Genomic DNA, 23,566 nt, shown 5'->3' with positions numbered 1-23,566 from the left:
AAAACTTAAGCTTTTTCCATTTTAAAATAAAAAAAAAAACAAAACCCACAGATTTTAATAACCATGTGAATTTTACCCTCAGCGGAGTCAAGCCCGGGATGTGGTAGGGGCCCAGGCCGGGATTTGACACCTAATTTCTGTAAATCCAAAACTAATAACTCATTATACATACCTACCAGGTTATTATAATACACCACAACAATACATAAAAAACTTTACAACACATTCTAATTAAAATCCAAGGGAAAAAAAACTTAAGCTCTTTCCATTTTAAAATAAAAAAAAAAACAAAACCCACAGATTTTAATAACCACGTGAATTTTACCCTCAGCGGAGTCAAGCCCGGGATGTGGTAGGGGCCCGGGCCGGGATTTGACACCTAATTTCTGTAAATCCAAAACTAATAACTCATTATACATACCTACAAGGTTATTATAATACACCACAACAATACATAAAAAACTTTACAACACATTCTAATTAAAATCCAAGGGAAAAAAAACTTAAGCTTTTTCCATTTTAAAATAAAAAAAAACAAAACCCACAGATTTTAATAACCATGTGAATTTTACCCTCAAATGTTTCATAAGCACAGAAACTATCCAAGATGTTGTTCTTCCTTTGCAAATGCAACCTGCAAAACAAATCAAGCAACAAAAAAAAACAAACGAAAGGGTAAGTAACAAAGCTCAAAAATGCTAGCACAAAAATGTCATAGATGTAAGAAGGATAAAGTGCAAGATGATTGTACTCGATACACATGGATTTTTCCATTAAGAAATAAATTAGAGGTTTTTGCAATCTTTGCTCAGTTTCATGCCTATTTGTGCACTCAGTTTTCCGCTATAGTAAAAAAAATTCAAAGTGATGGGGGTGGTGAATATACTAGCAATAAATTTCAACAATTTTTGTCAACACATGGTATTTTACATCACAAATCATGTCCATATACACCTGAACAGAATGGTTTGGCAGAAAGGAAACATAGGCATCTTGTAGAAATAGCAATTACACTACTCCAAACTGCAAACTTGCCTACCCAATTTTGGTTTCATGCATGTGCTACTGCCTCTTATTTGATCAATAGGATGCCTTGTGCTTCTTTAAACATGCACTCACCATTTCAAAAGTTATATAACACAGTGCCTGAGATCAAACATCTTAAGGTCTTTGGTTGTGCCTGTTTTCCTCTCTTAAAACCCTATAACACTTCTAAACTTTAGCCTAAAACAGCAACTTGTGTGTTTTTGGGATATGCGGGTCAATATAAGGGTTTTCTATGTCTCAATGTTGCTCATGGTAAAATTTATGTGTCTAGGCATGTTTTGTTTGATGAATCTAGTTTTCCATATTCAAACCCTAGTTTAGTTCAACACTTAAAATTGTCTTCTGCATCATCACAATTACATTCACCAAATTCTCCCTTACATTCACCTCAGTTGTCTCCAATCATCACATTAACAAATCGAGCATTACAACCCTTATTGCACTCACTTTCACCCTCATCCCATTCATTATCATCTCCGACCATAGATTCATTGAATATGCATTCATCTAGTGCTTCTGAATCTTTGTCTGCATCTCGAGCCTTAGATTCTTTGGAAACAATTGCATCCAGTGCTCCAGAGTTGCTTTCTATACCTCAAAATGCACATCTTACATCAAACATACCATGTCGCAATCACTTATCTCCAATCAGTTCCAGTACACAGCACCATATCCCTATGGATCCTGATTTTCAACATGAGCACCTTAGTGTTGTTTTGCCAATACCACAGAATATCCATCCTATGCAAACAAGATCCAAGAATGAGGTGTTCCAAAGAAGGCTTTCTCAGTTAATGTTACTTCCGAACCAAAAACCTTCAAAGCTGCCTCACAGGTTCCAGAATGGCAGCTTGCAATGAAAGAAGAAATATCAGCTCTTCATTCTCAAAAGACTTGGTCTTTAGTTCCTTTACCACCTGATAAGAACTTAGTTGGTTGCAAATGGATCTACAAAATAAAGAAACATGCATATGGGTCTATGGTAAGGTGTAAGGCACGGCTTGTAGCACAAGGGTATAGCCAAGAAGAGGGTGTTGATTATCTAGAAACATTCAGCCCTATGGTTAAACCTACAACTATAAGGTTGATCTTTGCCTTAACTGCTCAATTCAAGTGGTCTCTCCGACATCTCGATGTCAAAAATGCCTTTCTCCATGGCATACTTCAAGAAGAAGTTTATATGGCTCAACCTCTGGGCTTTGAGAGTGTCAATCATCCCTCCAACCATGTGTGCAAACTTTACAAATCACTATATGGCCTCAAACAGGCTCCTCGAGCCTAGAATGAAAGATTCACCAGTTTTTTACCAAGTTTGGGTTTTCAAGTCTCAAATGCTTATCCATCCTTGTTTGTGTAACAGTCTTCACAGGGGACAATATTATTGTTATTATATGTTGACGATGTGATTCTCACAGGTAGCAGCTCTCACTTGATCAGTAAGGTTATCACGGCCCTCACTGCAGAGTTCGAAATGAAGGATTTTGGTTTATTACACTACTTTCTAGGGTTACAGATCACTTATACCTCAGATGGATTGTTTGAATCACAGACCAAGTATATCAATGAGTTAGTCGATAAGGTTGATTTACAGGAGTCAAAACCATGTGCTACACCATGTCTCCCCTATCACAGGTTACTCAAGGATGATGGTAAGCCTTATCAAAATCCTGAGAAATACAAGAGTGTTGTTGGGGCACTTCAGTATCTTACTTTTACTATGTCTGACATCGCTTTTTCAGTGAATCAAGCCTGCCAGTTCATGCACAATCCTATGGTTTCCCATGTTATTGCAGTGAAACGCATCATTTGTTACCTTAAAGGCACGTATACATATGGTCTTCATTTCAAACCAGGACCAATGCATCTACAAGCTTATAGTGATGCTGATTGGGCAGGGGATCCAAATGATAGGAGATCGATTTCAGGTTTTGTTGTGTTTCTTGGTTCAAATCCTATTTCTTGGGCATCTAAGAAACAACACACTGTTTCTCGATCATCTACTGAAGCTGAGTATCGAGCCATCGCAATCACAGCTGCTGAACTTGCATGGATTCGCCAATTATTTTGTGATATGCATATACCTTTACATTCTTCTCCTATGATGTACTGTGATAATGTTTCGGCCATAGCATTATCTACCAATCCTGTGTTTCATGCTAAGTCTAAACACATTGAAATAGACTATCATTTTGTGCCGGAAAGAGTCACTCGGGGAGATCTTCAAGTTCAACATATGTCTTCAAATGATCAATCAGCATATATTCTTACAAAAGGCTTATCTGCACCCTTGTTTCAGCAGCATTGCAACAATCTCATGCTCAGTGCCCTCGAGCATCAGATTGTGGGGGGATGTAAGAAGGATAAAGTGCAAGATTGTGATCCAAGTGAGGAGATTATCAATGGTCAAAATAAAGCCACTTGTAAAAAAAAATAAATAGGCTGTTATGCATATAGTTAGTAGTTAGAATCTGGTGGGTTTGGACAGGGTTGGTTAGAGATAGAGTTAGTTAAGATAAGGAGGTAACTAACAAGGAATACTTGCTTTACAAGCTTTGTACCAAAACACCTATATAGGTGATCATTGTAAAACCTTTATGACTGAACAAATACAAAGCAATTTTACAAATACAAATTCTCCCTCTCTTTCTCTTCTCTCTCAATTCTGCAAATACTGATATCTTCATAATAGAGAGGATAAAATTGGCAAAAAAGCATATAAACTCTGTCACTAACGCTCTTAGCACCAATCAGAACCCCAAACCCATGCAAAACCCCAAATCAGTTTAAAAATAAATACTCCAAACAACTGATATCACAATGAAACAAACCTAAAGTGCTACCCTTTTTTTCACCAACGAAAAACCTGACAACAACACACAAAAAAACAAACCATGATGATTGAACAAAAATTTGGGAGCAGCGGAAGAAAAAATGAAGAGCAAAACGAAATTACCTCTGAGAACGGCACAAAAGGACATAGAAGAAAATGAGAGCAAGAAGAGAAATGAAAAGCCGGGAAAGAAAAAGCAAACAAACCCAACAAAGAACGCATCGATCATCAACACCTGGGAACAATGATACACGCCTTTCCACAAAAAAATAATTAAAAACACAACCAACAAAGCATCTGGAACATGGAGGAAAAAAAAGATAGAAAAGGGAAGAGAGCAAAACAAATGCTGAGATTGGATAAAGAGAGAGGGCACTTATCCACCAAAAAAAAAATCAAACTAGAGAAACGAAGGATGAAAGACAAATGGCAAGCATGGGCAAAACGGACATTTTCCTACACAAAAGAGATAACAAAATGGTAAAGCCAGAAAAATCCAAGGGCATATTTGTCATTTTACTGTTCATTAACAGTGCAAAATAGTGCCTGCAAACTAGGTTTTAGTATATGTATAATATGTCGGTAGTGGTTCCTGGTTTTTACTCTCAATTTTTCTTGATGCGCTACTCCACTTGTGTATAGAGACAAAAACATTCACTACATTTCAATGAACTTTACTAGTTTTTACACATTTTAAGGAGAGACAATAACACAAAAACAACTAAAACTCAGCCTAAGAACATGAAAACAATTTTTTAAAATACCAGTTATACTAGGGCTGAGCACAGGCCGGGCCAGGCCCAGTTTTGAAGGAACCGGACTTTACCCGTTTTAAATAATAACAAGACGGGCTGGACTGAGTAAAAGGATTTTGAGTTTGGAACTGGATCTAACCCGGTTCGTTATTTACCTGGACCCGCCCCGCCTCATCCCACGGGTCCAACTCTTTTTTTTTTAATTTTTTTTATATAACTTATAAACTAAGAATAGGCACAACAAGGTCTGCACGGCGAAATGCCTAAAGGACCGTCGTGTCTAGCTCGCCACTCACACCGCCATTCAATTCTACGACGTCCAGGACCGGCTCGGCTACGACTGACCCAACAAGGTTGTCGAACCAGCCCCGAACCTTGATTATCCGCCCGACCTGCGGTTCCTATACCCGTTTGCCCACCCCTAAGTCATACCTCTAACGGTTTTGTTTGTTAACAAACTTCAACTTAATAAAATTAAGGATTAATCTCAGTTTACTCTCCTGAAGTTTCTTGGTTTTCAACATCCATACATCAAGTTTTTTTCATCCAAGTCTGGTACCTAAAGCGATAATTCTAGGACATTACGTCCATTAAGCTTTTTATTAAAACAGTCATTAACCAATGATGTGGAGTGATGAGTCAATATTATACTATATATTTTGCCTTATTCGTAGTTATAATATATTGGTTTCTTTGGTAGAATTTTGATACTTTGAATTATATTTCCAATGTAAGACATTCGACTTCCTCTTAAGCAAAAAGTGGCCAAATGGATGAATTTTAGAGTGATTCTAATTGTAGGATGTTCATTAGTCTCTCAACGTGATAGTATCAGATGGTGGATATGGATACGGAGGAAAGAGTTGATAAAATATATTCTAACGAGATGACGAAGTATGTTAGGAAGGTGATTGGTGTTGGGAGAATGACTATTGTTAAGAAGGAGATTGATGCTCATAAGGAGATTGTTGTCGTGAAGAAGACTCATGACGTGAGTGTGGAAGAAGATGTTGCTCTAATGAAGATATAACTTGCTTCAAATTCTGAACCTCATTTCTATCTTGCTGAGACTCTTCACGTTGTTGCACATAGTTTGCTTAAAGCTATAAAAATTGAGATTCCAAAAGAGCATAATTTCATCCCTTACGTGATTGACGACATGATGAAGATGCTAGTTGAGTTTGTACAACCCAAGGTACCATATTTGGTGTTACCCCCGCTCCATAACCACGAATTCTATCACGTCTCTCAAATCCCATCGTCGTTACATATTCTTTTTGTCTGAACTCTGGTGTCTCTTCACCATTGGCAACTACTAATTATGTTAATTCCTGAGATATCTTACCCTAAGAAAATGTAAAGTTATATGTCAATTTCGGTTGCCTCGTGAAAACCTTGATCTATTTTGGTTTCTCCCCCTGATGAGTATCTTTCCCCTGATTTTGAATTCTTCAATCTGGCTGATTACTAAGTTGATGTAATCTGATATCATGCATGACAGTTAGAGTGTTTGCTTCTGAAGGTGGTTCATAGACGTTCCAAATTTTTGGTCAAATACATTCATGACTAGCTTTATGGAGATATGTATTTATGAGAGATATGAAGATGCAGCAAAGGATCCTTGCTTCCTTAATCATTGCAGAATCAATCTATTTCCATATGTAAATACAAATCCTTTCTGAGAGTGATTTGTATGCAAGCTAAAGAGGTATTCAAATTTTTCTTGCCCAATAAGACTATGGCTATTAGTGATTTCTTTGGAATAGAACAAGTATGAAGGATGATTTTGTGAAAACATGTTCATTTGAATAACATCTTAAGCATGCATTTAACAATTAAAAGGCGGAATCATGCTTGCATGCATTCAAAAACAAAACATTACCCATGAAATTCAAAGCCTAGTAGATTGGTGAACCAAGACTCAACTCAAAACAAAGTGAGTTGAAATTTATACCTTTGTAGATTCCTCTTTGCATAAGCAAAGGCTAATCACCCAAAGAGAGGGCCTTCATTCCTTGCTTCTTAGATCCATGGATTTGGATGGAAGAATATGGTTCTCCAAGTTCCCAAAATTGAGAACCTCTAAGTATCCACACCAAGGTAAGATTGATGAAGAAATGAGTGACCTTGGAGTAGTGGGATTGCTAGATACACCCTCCAAGGGGGCCGGCCTCTTTAGAGAGAAAGGAGAGCATTGTGTTCTCTCCAATTTCCTAAAAGAAAACCCTTAATGAATTTTGGCTATAAAGTCATATTTATACCTTTATTCATTGGAGTGGCAAACTTGTAATTAAAGCAAGTTCACTACCCTCCTCTAAATGGCCGGCCATAGGGTTTTGTTTGGGCTTTTTGGGCCTTTGTGAATTAAGTTGTCATACAACTTAAGTCAATGGGCTTGACGTTCGAAGCCCATTGGGCCTTAAGGTCCAAAACTATCCCGAGGTCTTTAACGAACTTATTCGTTTAATTAATTAACATATTAATTAATCCTTGCCATAAATAATTAAACCATTTAATTATTCTTACTCATCTCCATTGTTTCTTCAATCTCCACCTTACACGGTGTACGATCCATTAGGTTCCTTTTAGCGAGGCAGTGGGCGATTAAAACTCTTTAAAATCGATTGTGAATTGAAACTTACTTTCAATTCTCCCTTTAGTGTTTATACACGTTTAGGGCTTCCACAAACCAAGAGTGACACCTAGCAGCATATCATGGTTACCCAAGCTAATCAGAAGAGGTAGAGAACCTATTCAGTTTAGGATTACAAATGCAATACGGTCTTTCTCTAATACAATACTCTTGACCACATTGTTTGGTTTGATAGTTTATTCATGACTACTATCCAATGTGATTCGTGTGCTTATATGATTACCTTGAATGTGATTTAGAACGACTTTTCTAAATCTCATTCATAGTCTGGCCAGAGATTCTTAATCATATCATAGAGTATTCTCCCCCAAACGGTTTGAAGGTTAGAGATCCCTTGTTGCGCATTCACTTGCCTTCATAGCTAAGTGGCTTAACCCCAACGATGCCGTGGACACCCGCGGATGGGGTGACTTTGACATAATCAAAGATCAAGGACTTAACCACAAGACAAACGTGATGCCTCAGGTCAAAGGACTACTTTGCATTATCCCAACCATGAGTTCTCATGTGACATGAATATGAGAACTCTTCGTTGATCGTGTTCAGTGAACTCATTCTCTATTGAGCACCTACGTACTTGTCTTGATGTCACGCACACCAATGACTCGAGACTAGTCACTCTCCCTGAGAGAATACACAGCACGTACTGATCTTAATGGACTGTCAATGCCCAATTGGCAATCCTATGATCAGGAACGTTTAGGATGTGTCTACGAAAGAATGGTCTCATGAATCTAACTTCTTTCGATCGCATTCTCCCAATCACATATTCCTTGGACTTATTGTTTAAGCATATAACATTTATATGAGATGGCTCAAACAATAATCTTTGCCCTTTATAATTTAAACTAGATTAGTTTAACATGTGAAATGTCCGTAAAGTATCATCATATGATTGGTTTTAGGGCACATTTCCAACAAAGTACATGTCTATAATTTCCTAGAGATATCAATAAATAAACCTTGTTTCATTGTAATACCCATTTGTTGGTATTATGCTCCACATAAAGTGCAACATCTGATTCAATGTATTATGTTAAATACAGTAAGGTACATACTTCACTAAAATATGGTACTCCTAGACCAAATGTCAATTCATCATTTCCCTCACGAGGATAAATGATCTTTCTTAGTGTCTAAATATTTGGTAATCATTTGAGTATTCAACTCATAATCTTTAATCCATATGGTTTTTTTTAATACCATAAACATTTTGGATAAGATTTTTGTTGGCATATTGTTTGACCTGCAGCTCGAGACAACATTACTTTCAACACTTTATAATCTTTCTAGACTCTTCAAGAGTCCCAATTTAATATCAACTCTTGCAAGAGTATGTTGCAACAATATCATAATAATAATACTCACTAAGGTAATTTATACCATCTATTGGTGTTGAGTACATAATTTATGCTTTACCCTTCTAGGGCTTTCTTCAAGCAATTTGAATCCTTCAGAGATTTTCTACACTTAATGACACATTCTCCTTTGGAATTTATACAGAGCAACTTCTTTCCATGTATACTTGAGGGATTTACTTGTGGAGATATGCTTCAGGCATTTCATGAAGTTTTATGTATATATAATTCTCCATTTAAATGAACAAGTTTCATAGTGGGAAATCATGTTTACAAGAGTATATCACAATTTTAGGTTTTAATTAGGAACCTTGTGTCATATCATGTGAGTGTAGTTCCCTGTATTACAAACACTCATATGTAAACTTTTGGGTTAAACATCATTTGGTAATTTGTACCATAGGTCAATTTTTCCACGTTTTTAATAAATTGTCATGGAATTGCCTTTCTCCATTTGGCCAATAATTTTGCTTTTTGTCGACGAACAAAAAAAACATGGCTTAATATCAACATCACTCTTTGATGAATTTAGTACCTATTGTAAAATCAAAATTAACATTGGTAATCATCAATTCGTGATCCGATAATTCTCATGTGCATGCGCATGCATATTTATAAGCATTTCATTACTTTGTATATCCTTGCCTCTTTAGGGGCTTTACATTGTCTCTTCTAGGATAGTCTTCTCTTATTAGATGAATTGTTTGATAATTTGGATCATAACCTCCTCTAGAGCATTATAGAGCTTGGACTTTTAATCTCCACTTCTGGGAAGTTGAATCATTAGAACCTACACATCGATCATGCTTTAGGCATGAGATATATTAAGATTGTCATATCTATAGATTATCCTTTTGGAACTTGCATCCATGCGGCAACTATCATGCTTCAGGCGTGCAACAATTTAGTAGTGCCAAGTCTATGGATAGTCTGACTGAGACTTCAATATGTGCAGCAACTTTGTAAGTTGTAATCAATTAGTAATTTTCATTACCTTTTTGTACATAAATTGGTAGTTTTGCTGGGGTTGTGAGTAGGATTCCCATCATTGAACTTTGGTCTTCCATTAACTTAGTCAGCCACCAATTTTCTTCCTTTGGAATTTCATGGGCTCATCGTTGATCCTTTTGCTTCATTCTCTTGTACAGTAGAAGTAGTGCGCAACCTTTGCCTTTGAATGGTCTTTCAAAGCATCACTTCTTGGTGACTCATCCATACTTGACAACTTCAATGTAAAGAGCCAACATCGTAGCAATTATTCTACGGTGTTGGTGACTTAAGACCCGGCTCCAACAACAATTGAAGATGACTACTCGAGAGCAATGCAAGGTAAGCAATCATGGAAAGGTTCTAGGCAATTGGTTCCTAACCGAAAGTTTGATTCAGATTCCGACTTATTACTTTCTTTCTCCTTATCTTGTAGGTAACAGCAAGGGCAAAGGAAAAGGCAGGGAAAGAGCATAATATGAGATACTCTTGCTCTCGACCTTGATGATATGAGGTACTTTTGCTCTTGAACAAAAACAGTAAAAGGATTTTGATGCTGATGTAAAGTTTCTCGATCAAAAATATTTCTTGCTGAGAAAATGAGGTTGGTATTTTGAGGGACTTGGTTGAAAATGTATATTCAGAAAGGGGGAAGACTAAGTATTTTATGAGGCTTGATTAAGGATGTATTCTCGGCAAGGAAGATGAGTAAGGCGTTTTTGGAGGTGTGTCTTGCCATGCAGAATGAAGGTCAACTATATAGGGATTTCCCAAAAGCAGATAGTGGTGCGATGTGATCTTGTCACCCACGTTTGTCAGCAACATTGATGTGGTTGGGATGGTGAACTTTACACATTTTAACTTTGACAGAGTTGTCCTTGATATCCAGAAAGCTGAGATTGCGTTTGAGAAAATGTTAATGAACTTTATTCAAGAAAATCCGGCTTTTGAAATTCAGAAAATGGTGTTTTTTCAATTTTTAAACAAGTGGCTGTGTTGCCTCTCCTTTTACAGAGTTGGTTCAAAAATCGAAAAGGCACCACTCTCCGGATTCCAAAGAGGCACCACTTTCCACACGCAACATCAGCTCCTCAGGTACCACAGATAACTTTGCCAAAGATCTCTGACAAAGTTAAGACACATAAATTTTGAAGGTCCAACTACCCTACTATTACCCACAATGGTAAAGGAATAACACCACTACTTGATAACTAGAAAGTCTCCATGTGTGTCAACCTCCGTGCTCCGTGGCAAGGCAGACTGGCAAAAATGCCCAACCTTTACTCACATTCAAGAAAATACTCCCAACAAGATTGCTTGCCCAAAAATCGAAGAGGCACTACCTTCCGAATCTAGAGAGCCAGACTCCCAACAGGATTACTTTCTCAAAAATCGAAGAGACACTGCTCTCCGAATCTCAAGAGTCAGATTCCCAACAGGATTGCTTTCTCAAAAATCGAAGAGGCACCGCTCTTCGAATCTCGAGAGCCAGACTCTCAACAGGATTACGTGCTCAAAAATCGAAGAAGCACCGCCCTCCGAATCTCAAGAGCCAGACTCTCAATAGGATTACTTTCTCAAAAGTCGAAGAGACACTGCTTTCCGAATCTCAAGAGTCAGACTCTCAACAAGATTGCTTTCTCAAAAACCGAAGAGGCAACATTCTCTGAATCTCGAGAGCCATATCCCTGACAGGATTGCTTGTTCGAAAACCGAAGAGGCACCGCTCTCCAAACTTCGAGAGCCAGATTTCCTTGGATAAAGCTTGTCTGCAATCTTCACACGCAACATCAGCTTTCCAGATACCACAGACCACTTTTTCAAAGTGCTCTGACAAAGTTAAAACACGTGAAGCTTGCATCTCCCACTACATTGCTATGACCAAGAAGGGTAAAAGAATAGCACTACTACTTGTTGTTAGGGAGACTCCTATATATGTCGACCTCTATCCTCCACAGCCAGGCAGACCTGCAAATAAAAAAAAATGCTCAACTTTTCTTCACGTCCGAGATGGCACTCTTAGCAGAGTCTCTCGAAATACTCAGCTTCTTTTCCTCCTGATAATACCTCTGCAAACAAGACACACCAGAGCAAGAGTATCTCATATCAGCAGGGTTAAAAGTAAGAGTATTCCATATCATGCTTTTTCCTTGTCTTTTCCTTTGGCCTTGTTCTTACCTACAAGACAAAGAGAAAGAGAGCAATCAATTAGCACTTGGAATCAAGCTTCCAGTCAGGAACTGACTACTTGGAACACCTTGCCTGATTACTTACCTGGCATTGCTCTCGAGTACTCATCTTCAACATTTTATGCTTCTAGAGAAAATACCACATCTGTCTGAGGAACAGATAGGGTGAGAAGGATACAAGGAAGCATGTGGTGACAAGTGTAACAGAACACGTGCTGATACATCCACTACTTTGTCAACAACAAAAGTATCCCATATCATCAGGGTCGAACATACTCTAGATTTGATAGACTTGTTTTGACCCTCAAATTCTTGAGTCAGCCTTATACTCTGGAGGAAACCAGAAAACCTTCCAGCCCAGTTCAAGAATAAGTCTGTGGAAAGTTACTTCTTCAAAAGCAAAAGTATCTCATATCATCTATTCTCCATTTGCTTCTCCTTATCCTTGTTGCTGTTTACGACATAAGGAGAAGGAGAACAATCAATCGGAAGTCGAAGTTGAACCTCCGATCCAGATTGCTTGCTTGGAAATCCGATTACTTACCTTGTCTGTTATCTCCTTCGGCAAATCTCCTAACTCGACGACTTGGGGGACTCCTACTATAGGGTTTGTATTGCACTTGACCAAACCTGAAACTACAAATAAGCTTCAAGTGAAATTGATACATTACCTTGTGCATCTTTATTAGTTAAAGATACTACCCATGGATGGAGGAAAAGTACTTCCAAAGAAGATGCCACATCTACATATGAGACAGATAAGGCAAGTGAAAATGATACCACACTTCGGTACTTAGAAGTTTCGTGATTACTCAATAGCTTGGATCTTGCAAGTCCCCAACCGAGGAGCATCCCTCACTCGGGAACTTAAGGGAGCACTGTTTGTACCATACTTGACCAATCCCGAAACTACTGAGCACCGATCAATGTTATACCGTCAAGGACCCGGAAGAGTTTCCCTCCAATCAGGAGGCCAATCACAGCACAACACGTGTCGACATCAGAAGCCAATCATAGCGCGACATGTGTCAACATCAAAAGCCAATCACAACACGACACGTGTCAATGTCATAATGAAACTAGAAACTCTCTTCTATAAATAGAGATCATTCTCTCACAATATTTCCGAATGTCATTTGTACTAAATTATTCACTAGTACTCACTAAAGGAGAGCTTGAACCTATGTATTTGTATAAACCCTTCACAATTAATGAGAACTCCTCTACTCCGTGGACATAGCTAATTTGGGTGAACCACGTAAATCTTGTGTTTGCTTCTCTGTCTCTATCCATTTACATACTTATCCACATTAGTGACCGGAGCAATCTAGCGAAGATCATAAACTTAACATTTTATGTTGTACCAAAGTCCTCACTGATTTTTGCATCAACATAATTATTTTATTATTTTTCTAGATTGAGGAAGAGGCTCAAGGCCAAAGAGGTAGAGGAAACCTATGAAGATTTGGAAAAAGACTTTAACACAAGACTTGGATAACTTGGATTTAATGGAAGACATGACACGCAATCGAGTGCAGTAGCGTTCTATGATTCATATAACCAACCTCACTTAGTAAGTCAAAGCTTTGTTATTGTCATTAATTATTTTCCTATTTATTCGAGTTAAAAATAAAAAATGAAGAATGGTGTCTGAAAAGTCATCCTATTCGTAGCTGTATGAAACTATGCATAAGAAAAATAATGGCCCAAAAGCATTCAACAAAGAGCTGTACAATCTTTTAGTACTTTCTTGTCGTGGAACCTAATATGCAGCAGTGGAATAGCAAGAGTTTAGAGTTTAGTCACAGAACAAAAGTCATCCTATTGGTAAAGCTAAACGTTGCTAATTAATTTACTTAATTAGCCATAAAGCACAGATCAAGCATTAATCTACAACCCAAGGAAGTTTTACATATAAAATTAATTAAAATACCTTTAGTCATGCATGATTTGAGTTTAACGTGGGCAGATGTGATTGTCACATCACCAAAGTCACCTACCAACTTGAGTTCTGTTCTCTTAGATTTAAAGTTCAATAAAATCGTAGTCACTTACTGTTTCATCTTAATTAATTCGACAATAAAGAAAAAAGTACAACAAAAAATTTAAATGATCACCTTTTGTTAGATTATGATCAAACGGTAAATAACCATAATTTTCTTTGTTGAGAAATCAGGGTCCCTTGTATATATCTTCATCTTCTTTGAAAAAGAATAGGAAGCTTCCTTCCTTCATTGACTCATGTTGTATTATTGCTATACATACATTATAGGTTTTGGTCCATGGAGGGAATCGACTCTTCAACTATTTAATTTAAAATAAAGACAAGCAAATCATACTTTATTACTTAGAATTTCCATGTTTCTTCCTCAAATTTATTAATTAAAGAATTTGGTTGCTGAAATTTGCAAAACGACTTGAGTATATATGCGTAATTTAAGTACGCAATGTAATGTCACTTAATATTACGGTCTAACAATATTCTCTCTCACTTGTAAGTAAGAGATCTTAGGTTCGGTTTTCGCCAAAGACGAATTTCAACTAAATTATTGTTAGCCCATTGTGAGGCTAAGTCCATCTTCTCCTCCATAGTGTAGATAATATCGTTTATTCAATAAATAAAAAAATGCAATGTAATGACGATGAAGAAATATGAATTAAGATTAACAAATGGTAGGATTTCTTTCGCACTCAAGGAAAGGAAACCTTGCATATGTAAGAGCTTACATATTTTGGGCACGTCCACATTCTAACACTATAAATTGTGAATGTTACATTGAATGTATAACACTCTAATAGTAACTATTGTGAGTTTCGTTTTAGTCGAACAATTTAAATTGTGCTAAGGTCAATTATTTATGCGTATTAATAATATTTTCCTCCAAGTTTAGTGCTATATATAAATGATGAGCATGGCGATTTTGCTTGTCTTTTTTCCGAACGATAACTATAGTAATAATCACTAAATTTGAACCGATACACCAACCTCAACAACTAGGATATTGAATTACGTGAGGGATTGATCATGGAAGTGTAGTATTGAAAGGAGGATGTTTGCATTGACTGACAACTTGAAGTTAACCATATTATGAATTAAATGACATCACATGTCTATATACAAACATATAATTGGGGTTTGTGTGTGGGAAATGCACTTCACAAATTATGCATTTGGCTTTTGAAAAAGACTTGACAAGTCGACGTACTACCTCTCCCTTTCATCCAACTCCATCCATTTAAAGCTACTACGTACAACTTGTTTATTTAGTTGGCATTTGAGCTGCCTAGCAGTAGCCTAGGGCTTGTTTCTTTTGCCTCCATCTGATTAAATTTCCACATTTGCACCCACAAATATGTAAAGCAAAAGAAAATATTTAGCCGTTTATGGTACATCGTTCAATCAGTTTTCATTAGGTATTGTTTGTGTTCAATTTTAAATAATAAAAAATTCAAATGATTTTTTACTGCAAAATGATTGATGAACATATAGAATGAATTAATCCCTAGGATCCTCACAAAGAGGATATGGATAGGATCTTGTTCCAAAAAAAAAAAAAAAATACAATCTTACCACATTTTCATGGGCTTTGCTCATCAAGGAAAGAGGTTTACTTGTAGCAAAAACATTATTACATTTTTTCCCTTCTAAATTCACAGTATAATTAGTGTAATAACATTATTGTTTAAGTGTTGTAATATTTCTTTTTACTTTTAAATAAGATGTTTTAAATTCGATTTTCATAGATGTCCAGTTCGATACTAATTTATTAAAAACGACTCATTGTGTGACTTAATATCTTACCCCTTAGTGTAAACATAATCGTTGTTGTATCAAACAAAAACGTTAGCATGACAACGTGCACAATTCAAAATTTCAAATTAAAGACTATGGGTTTTCCTAAAAATTAAAAACCAAAGAGGCAGCCAAAAGGCTAGATTCAATACAAAAAGTTAGTCTCCAACTACCTTAATAATAAAGCTTACGTATAACAATTGTAATTTTTTTTTCATTTCACCATTTTCATCACGTAACAAAAGAGTATATGTGTCGTAAAGATAAATAAAAAAATAATTTGATAGAAATAAACAAACGAGAGTTACGCTCAAAATGTGTTAATTTTCTTTTGACCTTAACAAACGCCATATTTTATTATGTTAAGCGATGATTAAAACTTTCGAAAGTTAAGTAGTGTGTAAGATTTTTTTTTTTTCAAAAGATATTATTCGACTTACTCCCAAAACTTGTAAGAACACCTAATTTTTTTTCTTGAACTTTAACTTTAACCAAAAATTTTATAATTAGACCATTTTTCAACTTGCGCCTATATTTACGAATTTTTGGTCCAGTATTTCGTCAATATCTAGCCACGTGCTGTCCAAGTGAGCAACAAAAAAGGGTAGAACTGTAATTCTATCCCTCAGGAAAACCTAGTGTCTTCTTCCGCATCTTCGTCATCTATCCAAGCCTCTGCAACTCTCAACAACTCACCTCCCAAGACTATCTCCAACTCCCATTCCGCCACAAACAACCTCTCTCTTCCCCCTCTCAAGCCCTCTCACACGACCCACCGGCTCTCCCTCCTCAGCGCGTCGTCCTCCTATAACAAATCGAACTCCGGTGAGATGCAGGGAGAGTAAAGCAAGTGAATCCAGGATCACCGGCATGCGAAGCCGTGCGGGTCCTGCGAGGTGGAACTGAAGAGGGGGTGATGTAAAAACGAAAATCGGCTAATTATAAACAATCACGCTCGGATCCCCCAGTGAGTGGTACACAGCCTCCAAACAGTGACTAGTGTCAGCAAATGTGGCCGATTTCATTGTTTTCTTTTTAACAAATAATTTTACTCCTATTAAAACGGTGAAGGAGTTTATTAAATTTTATAATAAGTTATCAATAATATAAGTTAATTTTATTTTTGACGAAAAATGAATTTAATAATTCTCATTTACAAATCAAGAGTTCTACCGTCAGACTTGTCACTGCTAAAATGGAGCGTGCTGTACACGCAGCGCGCCGAACGTAGAGAAGCCAACTCACGTTTTGCCACCGGCAAAGTCTGTTATTCCCTTTTCGTTTTTTCCACTTCTTTTTTTTATTCACTCCTCCACTTGAAGAAATTTCAAGAGTAATCCAAATTCCCACAGTATAAAAAAATACAAAAAACTTTCCACATGCCCGAGATTACCCTCCTGCTTCTAGAATCATAATAAAAGAATGTGTGTTTGAATTTTTTGGTCTAATGTGTGAATTCGGTTTTTTAAAAGAACTTAGCCCACTTTGTATATGGTAGGAGAAATTTTTGAAATCGAGCTCCAAATAACATTACTGCGACACTTTTTATATGAAGATAATCGTTAAAGTGTTATATTTATGTTATTGCAATATTTATGTGTTATAATATAGATTGATACTTAAATAATAAACCAACGAGAAAATTTACAATTACAAATTAATCGTATCATATTGGATCCTATTTCATTTGTCAATTAACGTAAAGCGAAGAGTTGAGCTCGAATTAGCAAACCGAAGTCACTTTCAGAACCATACTTCCTAATATGCGTATGTGCATAATAATTGCTTCTTATAGTGTTGAAGCAGGTGTATTGAATTTTTATATTAGAATTTTGTTTTGGTAGACAAATATATCTTGAATAAGAAAATGGGTACAACTAGACAATTGTTATTATTGCGGTATATATAATTTGAACTTTAAATTTTGAGGTCTCTTTCCACAATAACACGGTTTAGTTGAAACCAGATTTGCCCAAATGAGTTTGTTTTGGGTTTGTAAAAACACTCGTAGAAATGGGACAAATATTCAAGGGTATATCTCTTTAGTATTACGGTCTAGTGGTATTCTTCTTCATTTATAAGTGAGAGACCTTAAGTTCAATTTTTGTTAAAGGCGAATTTAAACAATATTATTGCTAACACATTGTAAGACGATAATAAAGTCTTGTTAAAAATAGAAAAAGTATTCAAGGGTATAATCGTCCTTCTAGTATCTATTAAACTCCTCGAGTTGAGTGCCCAAATCATTTCTCGTAAAACTTAAATTTTACAACTTTCCGTTTTAAGCAGCAAACAGCAAACGAAGCAAGAAGCACCAACACCACCACCTCCATCTTTGCCACTGAATTTCCCTCTCAGCCAACTCAAAAAAACGCACCGCTTCGCCGAAATGCGGGTCTCCAAAGTTCCGATCTTGGCCTCCCTCGCCGCGCTGCTCTCTCTCTCCGTCGTCTACTGCGGCTTCCCGGCCACCTTTCTTTCTCTAGAACGTGCCTTTCCGCCGAGCCACCGAGTCGAACTCGACCAGCTCCTAGCCCGCGACCGAGTCAGGCACGCCCGGCTCTTGCAGAACGTGGCGGGCGGCGTTGTCGACTTCTCAGTCGAAGGCACCTCCGATCCCTACCTCGTCGGGTAATTTTATCATCCGGGTTCTCTTGAATGAAGCTTCTAATGTGTTTGCATTAATGGGTTTGTCTCAGATTTTGGTAGATTTTGTTGGATGAGTTGAGTGTTCTTTCTGGGTGTTTGTTAATCTTTTGTGGGTTCTTAATTGGGTAAGCATTTATTGTGTCTCTGAGGGGTTTGTATTTTCTATTTCTAGTTCTGTTTGGTTGCTGAGAAAATGTGAAGTGAAAGAAAAGTACAAAAAGCTCGAGTCTTTCTGTTATCAGTTCCTCTGCAAATGAGTTCTTCAATGCTTACTCACTGACCAAATTTGACGATTCATGGGTTTTTAGAATATGCAAATTTGAAGGAAAAAAAACATTTTTCTTTCTATTTTTATGTAGTTTCTGTTGAAAACGTTGACTGAGTTTGGCTTCTTGCTGTTTGTTTCTGGGTCGATGGATTTTTTTTCTTGTTTCTATTCGGTTTTCTTCTGTTTTATTATGCAACTAAGATATATGATTTTTTGTTCCATCATTTCGGTTTATCCAGGCTTTATTTTACCAAAGTGAAATTGGGCTCTCCGCCGAAAGAATTCAATGTGCAGATTGATACCGGAAGTGACATCTTGTGGATTACCTGCAATTCCTGCAGTGATTGCCCCCAATCTAGCGGACTCGGTGTTAGTTTCTGTTTCGTTTTCTTGCTTGCTGTCGTTTGAGAAGTTTGTAGAGTAAATAGGTAATTTAAAGCGTAACAAACTTGCAAATTTCTGTCCCCTGGCTTGCAGATTCAGCTCAATTTCTATGATTCTGTGAGCTCTTCAACTGCGGGGCTGATCCCCTGTACAGACCCAATGTGCACTTCCTCAGTTCAAACTTCGTCAACTGAATGTTCTCCGCAGAGTAATCAGTGCAGTTATACTTTCCAATATGGTGATGGAAGTGGGACGACTGGTTATTATGTATCGGATGCACTATACTTTGACATGATTCTGGGACAGTCTTTTATCACTAACTCTTCTGCATTTGTTGTTTTCGGGTGAGTGTTTCAACTTCAACTGAAATGGTGTGCACAACAAATGTGGAATAGAAAGAAATCCTTAATGAACAAATGATAGAGGCAAAATATAATAATTAACTTTGAATGAAGATTGCTCAGGTTTTATCAATAATTAATTCATGTTTTGTTTCAGGTGGTACATAGTTTATCTGTATTTACTATTTACGATAAATTTTAAAATGGCATGGCTGAACAGTCTCATCATTTAGCAGTAATAGTGACTGTGCTTCATAAATAACAATAAGCATCATTGTAATTTCTCTTCATTCTTTCTGGATGCCTACATCATTTTTCATGTTTCTTTTTATTGAAGCGTATTGCCTTGGATGGGTGCAGGTGTAGTACGTATCAGTCTGGGGATTTGACTAAGACAGATAAAGCAGTGGATGGGATATTTGGGTTCGGTCAAGGGTCTCTCTCTGTTATATCACAATTGTCATCTCGAGGGATGACTCCCAGAGTGTTCTCCCATTGCTTGAAGGGAGATGGAAACGGAGGGGGTATACTTGTTCTTGGTGAGATTTTGGAGCCAAGCATTGTATATAGTCCCCTTGTGCCGTCACAGTATGTCTCTACCCTGTTGAAATTTATTTATTTATGGTTGTGATGTTTGATTTAGGTCTAAAGTTTTATGATATAAGTATAACCCAGTCTGTGAAGTGGAATTTAATTTCTACTACAGATTTAGATTATTGTTTGTGTTTTTGTGTCTCTATATCTGTTTTATTTCATTCAAACGCACGATTTATTCGGTCAGCAATGGACCTTGACTCTGAATATGTTTTATGCACCAAGGCTTGGATACCGCAACTTCATATCGAGTCATATCACTTTTGGCCTTTTAAACTTTTAGTGCTTGGCTTTTTTATATTAGCACAGAGGTTGTATTTGGGGTCTGCATGGTTGAAATACGAGGATCGCTATCATTCTACCCAGAAGAAAAAGAATACAAGGATCAACTGCTGCATTTTTTTCTGTCATGACATGAGAAATAATGTGTTTATTCATTGTTTGTTGCTAAGTTGGATACCGTTCAGCATCATTCATCCCCGTCATGCTAATGCTTTGTTTTTAACATTATATGTTAAGAATACGATTATTGTTTCACTGAGGAAGTCTGGAAGTTTTCTCTCTGTTACTTTAATGTTCTTTTAATTGTAACAATTTATAACAGTTATGGTTTTGTCTTTTCATGTGTACTTTTTCGGTAATACAGTGTTCACTATTAAATTGAAAATTGTCATGAGTTTTGTTTTTTGTTTTATGTTTTCAGTTTATGTAACTGATTCCTTATTTACTATTTTCAGGCCGCATTACAATTTAAATCTGCAGAGCATCACTGTCAATGGGCAAACCTTGCCAATCGATCCAGCAGCCTTCACCACATCAAATGGCCGAGGAACTATTGTTGACTCGGGTACAACGTTGTCATATCTTGTGGAAGAAGCGTATGATCCTTTTGTTAATGCTGTAAGTTTGTTCACTTGATTTGATACGCTAATTTGCTTAAACAATTTTCATCATTAGCATTGGGACGGAAAAGGTCATTTTGTTAGAGGAAAAGAATATATATGTATTACATATATTTTTTATGATTCACTTTTAAAAAATTGGTCAAGTTGATAGTGAGTCATCTTTAACTGTATTGCTTGATCTATGACGTAATTTCATTGGCAGAAGCTACTTTAATTAGGGCACAGTTAAGCTTAGTTCCTATTGTAATATTTTTTTTCTCATTTGATTCATTTCATCTCTCGTTTTAGTTTCTAATGGGGCCAACTTGACTTTGATGTGGTTGTGCAATGTCTTCTCCTTCCTTTCTATTTGACTTCAGACTTTTTTCATATGTTGTATGGAAACAAAAAGATTTCATCTCTGTACTAAAAACGGATTTTATGATTGTTTTTGTAGATAACTTCGGCTGCTTCACGAACTGTAACTCCCACCATTTCGAAAGGAAACCAGTGTTATCTAGTTTCCACCAGGTTGGTATTGTGTCTAAATATCTTTGAAGTTTTCTCTTTAGAACAGCGGTGGACCATGGAGGGCGGGCAGAATTGTGGCATATTCATTTCTTTCTCTTTTTGTTTATAAAAATAAATAAATCTGAATGACGTCTACTTTATTTTTCAGTTTGGCTGATGTATTTCCTTCGGTTAGTCTAAACTTTGCCGGAGGTGCATCGATGGTGTTGAAACCAGAGGAGTACCTTATGCATACAGGTTTCATTGTAAGTATTCTCTGGCTTCCATTTAAACTTTCTTATTTAAAGTAGTTTCTTTAGACATCACGACTGCAAATTACATTGCGTAATTGTAATGTGTCATTTCTATTGTAATAGGAAAGTGCTGCTTTGTGGTGCATTGGCTTTCAGAAGGTTCAGGGAGGGGTGACTATTTTAGGAGGTTAGGCCCCAAATTTAGGCTGGTTATTTAACTCTGGCTGAAAGTTTGAAGTAATATTGTATGTGCAGAACATACTGAGCGTTTTGTTATTTTGTTTTTCTGATAGATAGTGACTATCATAATTTGCTTTTTTAGAACAATACTTAAACATGTGTGCAAATCATATATGTGCCATCTGATGACCTTTCGTTCTTCAATTGCAGATCTTGTTCTAAAAGACAAGATATTTGTATATGACTTGGCTCGCCAACGGATTGGGTGGGCTAACTACGATTGTAAGTTGAATAACGCGTCCACATAAACTCTCACTTCCTTTACAACTTTGGACCGGTTACCAATACCTTTATCATATTGTTTGAGTTTCTCCTTTACAGGCTCAATGTCAGTAAACGTCTCTGTAACTTCTAGCAAAGACGAATATATTAATGCAGGACAGCTGAGTAAAAGCAGCTCATCGGGAGACATGCTCTTCAAGCATCTAACGTCAGGAACTCTGATTTTCCTAATGCACATACTGTGGAGCTCCCTCGCTGTAATATAAACATCAGATTGTAAGTTCCATTCTCTGTTGAAAGCGTTGTGGGTTGGCTGATCTGTTATTTATAGTGATCAGCGGGGCCTTCTGCTGTTTGTTTTATTGCCAAGCACCCGGTTTGGTCTGCTCTACTTCTGATTCGCGTGAATGGGGGCGTCATAAAGTGTTCTCCATCTACAGCATTGCAGAACGGTAACCTATCTTTCCACAAGTTAATGAAGGTAGTATCCAAGTAGAAATTCTGTTCGTCAGTCCGCGTCGATATCATGTTGACTTGATGATTCCATGCCTTTGTACATAACTGAAACTTCTAACGGTTTCTTGACGTTGACACACGCGTTTTGTCCTCGAAAGAAATTTAGAAAAAAGTCCATTGTTGTAGTGTGGAAATGTTGCAGAGAATTCAAAAGTGTTGTAGTTTTGATGATTCTGTTTGAAAATTGAAACCCATTTCATTAAAATATGTAATGGAATTAATTTGGTTTTTTAATTTGGTTGAAATTGTACTTTTGGGGTACATATGAAGCCCTCACAATTATTTAATATGTACTTGTTTTTTATGAAGCACAAGTATTATGGCCCCGAAAGGCCATTCTATTTATACCGGCCAAATTAATTTGTTTCGTGGTCCTTGTGGTGACATTTCATTTTCAATGTGATGTTCGTGTTGAAAAAGTTGTCCAAATTCAAATTTCCGTTAGTTTTCTGTCAAAAAAGTAGTATGTGAGGTTGCTAAAACAAAATGAAGAAACCAAAAACATGGAATTGTCGTGCGCTGACTATGAGTTGAAGATGACTTAGGTTTGGATGAAATTGGGATTTGACGGGAATTCAGATGCTTGCAGCTGACAACTAGCTTTGAAAATGGAGACCAGACATGACTGTGAGGTAATAACACCAGCGTTAGAGCATCTCTAATGGGGGTTTTATCTTCTATAAGGCTTCTATATTTAAAGTTGGGCCAGGGGGAAATTTCTATCGTCAATGAATCAGAAAATGTGGATGGATTCATCGCTTGGGCTAGCATCTTCCTTTTTTGAGTAGCAAATTATTAGGCTACATCTAGCCTCAAAAAAATAATGGATCCCACGAGAAAAGTATCAATCAGTGTGTGCCAATTCTATCACTCTCTCCCCACTAGCAAATACACTTATACTATCATTTTATTCTTTCTTTTTTTAACATATTTGTTTCAAAGGTCCTCCTCCATTGTGTTTGTATGTTTAATGCTTAAGCCATAACATAATATAACTTGTTTTACTAAAAAGGCTTACTTTAATTGATTTCAAAATAAAAACACACTACATATTGAAATGACTTTGGTAGTTTAGAGACCTAAACCGAAAAC

The 23,566-nt window shown here is 36.8% G+C and overlaps 1 protein-coding gene across 1 annotated transcript; it reads left to right on the top strand.

The window, feature by feature from the left end:
• The first annotated feature begins 17,871 nt into the window (after positions 1-17,871).
• On the top strand, positions 17,872-22,708 carry LOC126600527 (aspartic proteinase 36-like). Its single transcript, XM_050267101.1, has 10 exons — positions 17,872-18,243; positions 18,769-18,898; positions 19,007-19,257; positions 19,615-19,842; positions 20,586-20,748; positions 21,190-21,263; positions 21,412-21,508; positions 21,620-21,683; positions 21,887-21,958; positions 22,058-22,708. Exons 1-10 carry the CDS (start codon positions 18,002-18,004, stop codon positions 22,222-22,224), a joined length of 1,488 nt encoding a protein of 495 aa, XP_050123058.1. The 5' UTR covers positions 17,872-18,001; the 3' UTR covers positions 22,225-22,708.
• The last annotated feature ends 858 nt before the right edge of the window (positions 22,709-23,566 follow it).

Source organism: Malus sylvestris, chromosome 14 (assembly GCF_916048215.2).
Source record: "Malus sylvestris chromosome 14, drMalSylv7.2, whole genome shotgun sequence".
NCBI classification, from domain to species: domain Eukaryota; kingdom Viridiplantae; phylum Streptophyta; class Magnoliopsida; order Rosales; family Rosaceae; genus Malus; species Malus sylvestris.
Note: the sequence above shows the minus strand (reverse complement) of the source record. Positions and strands in the feature narration are given on the sequence as shown.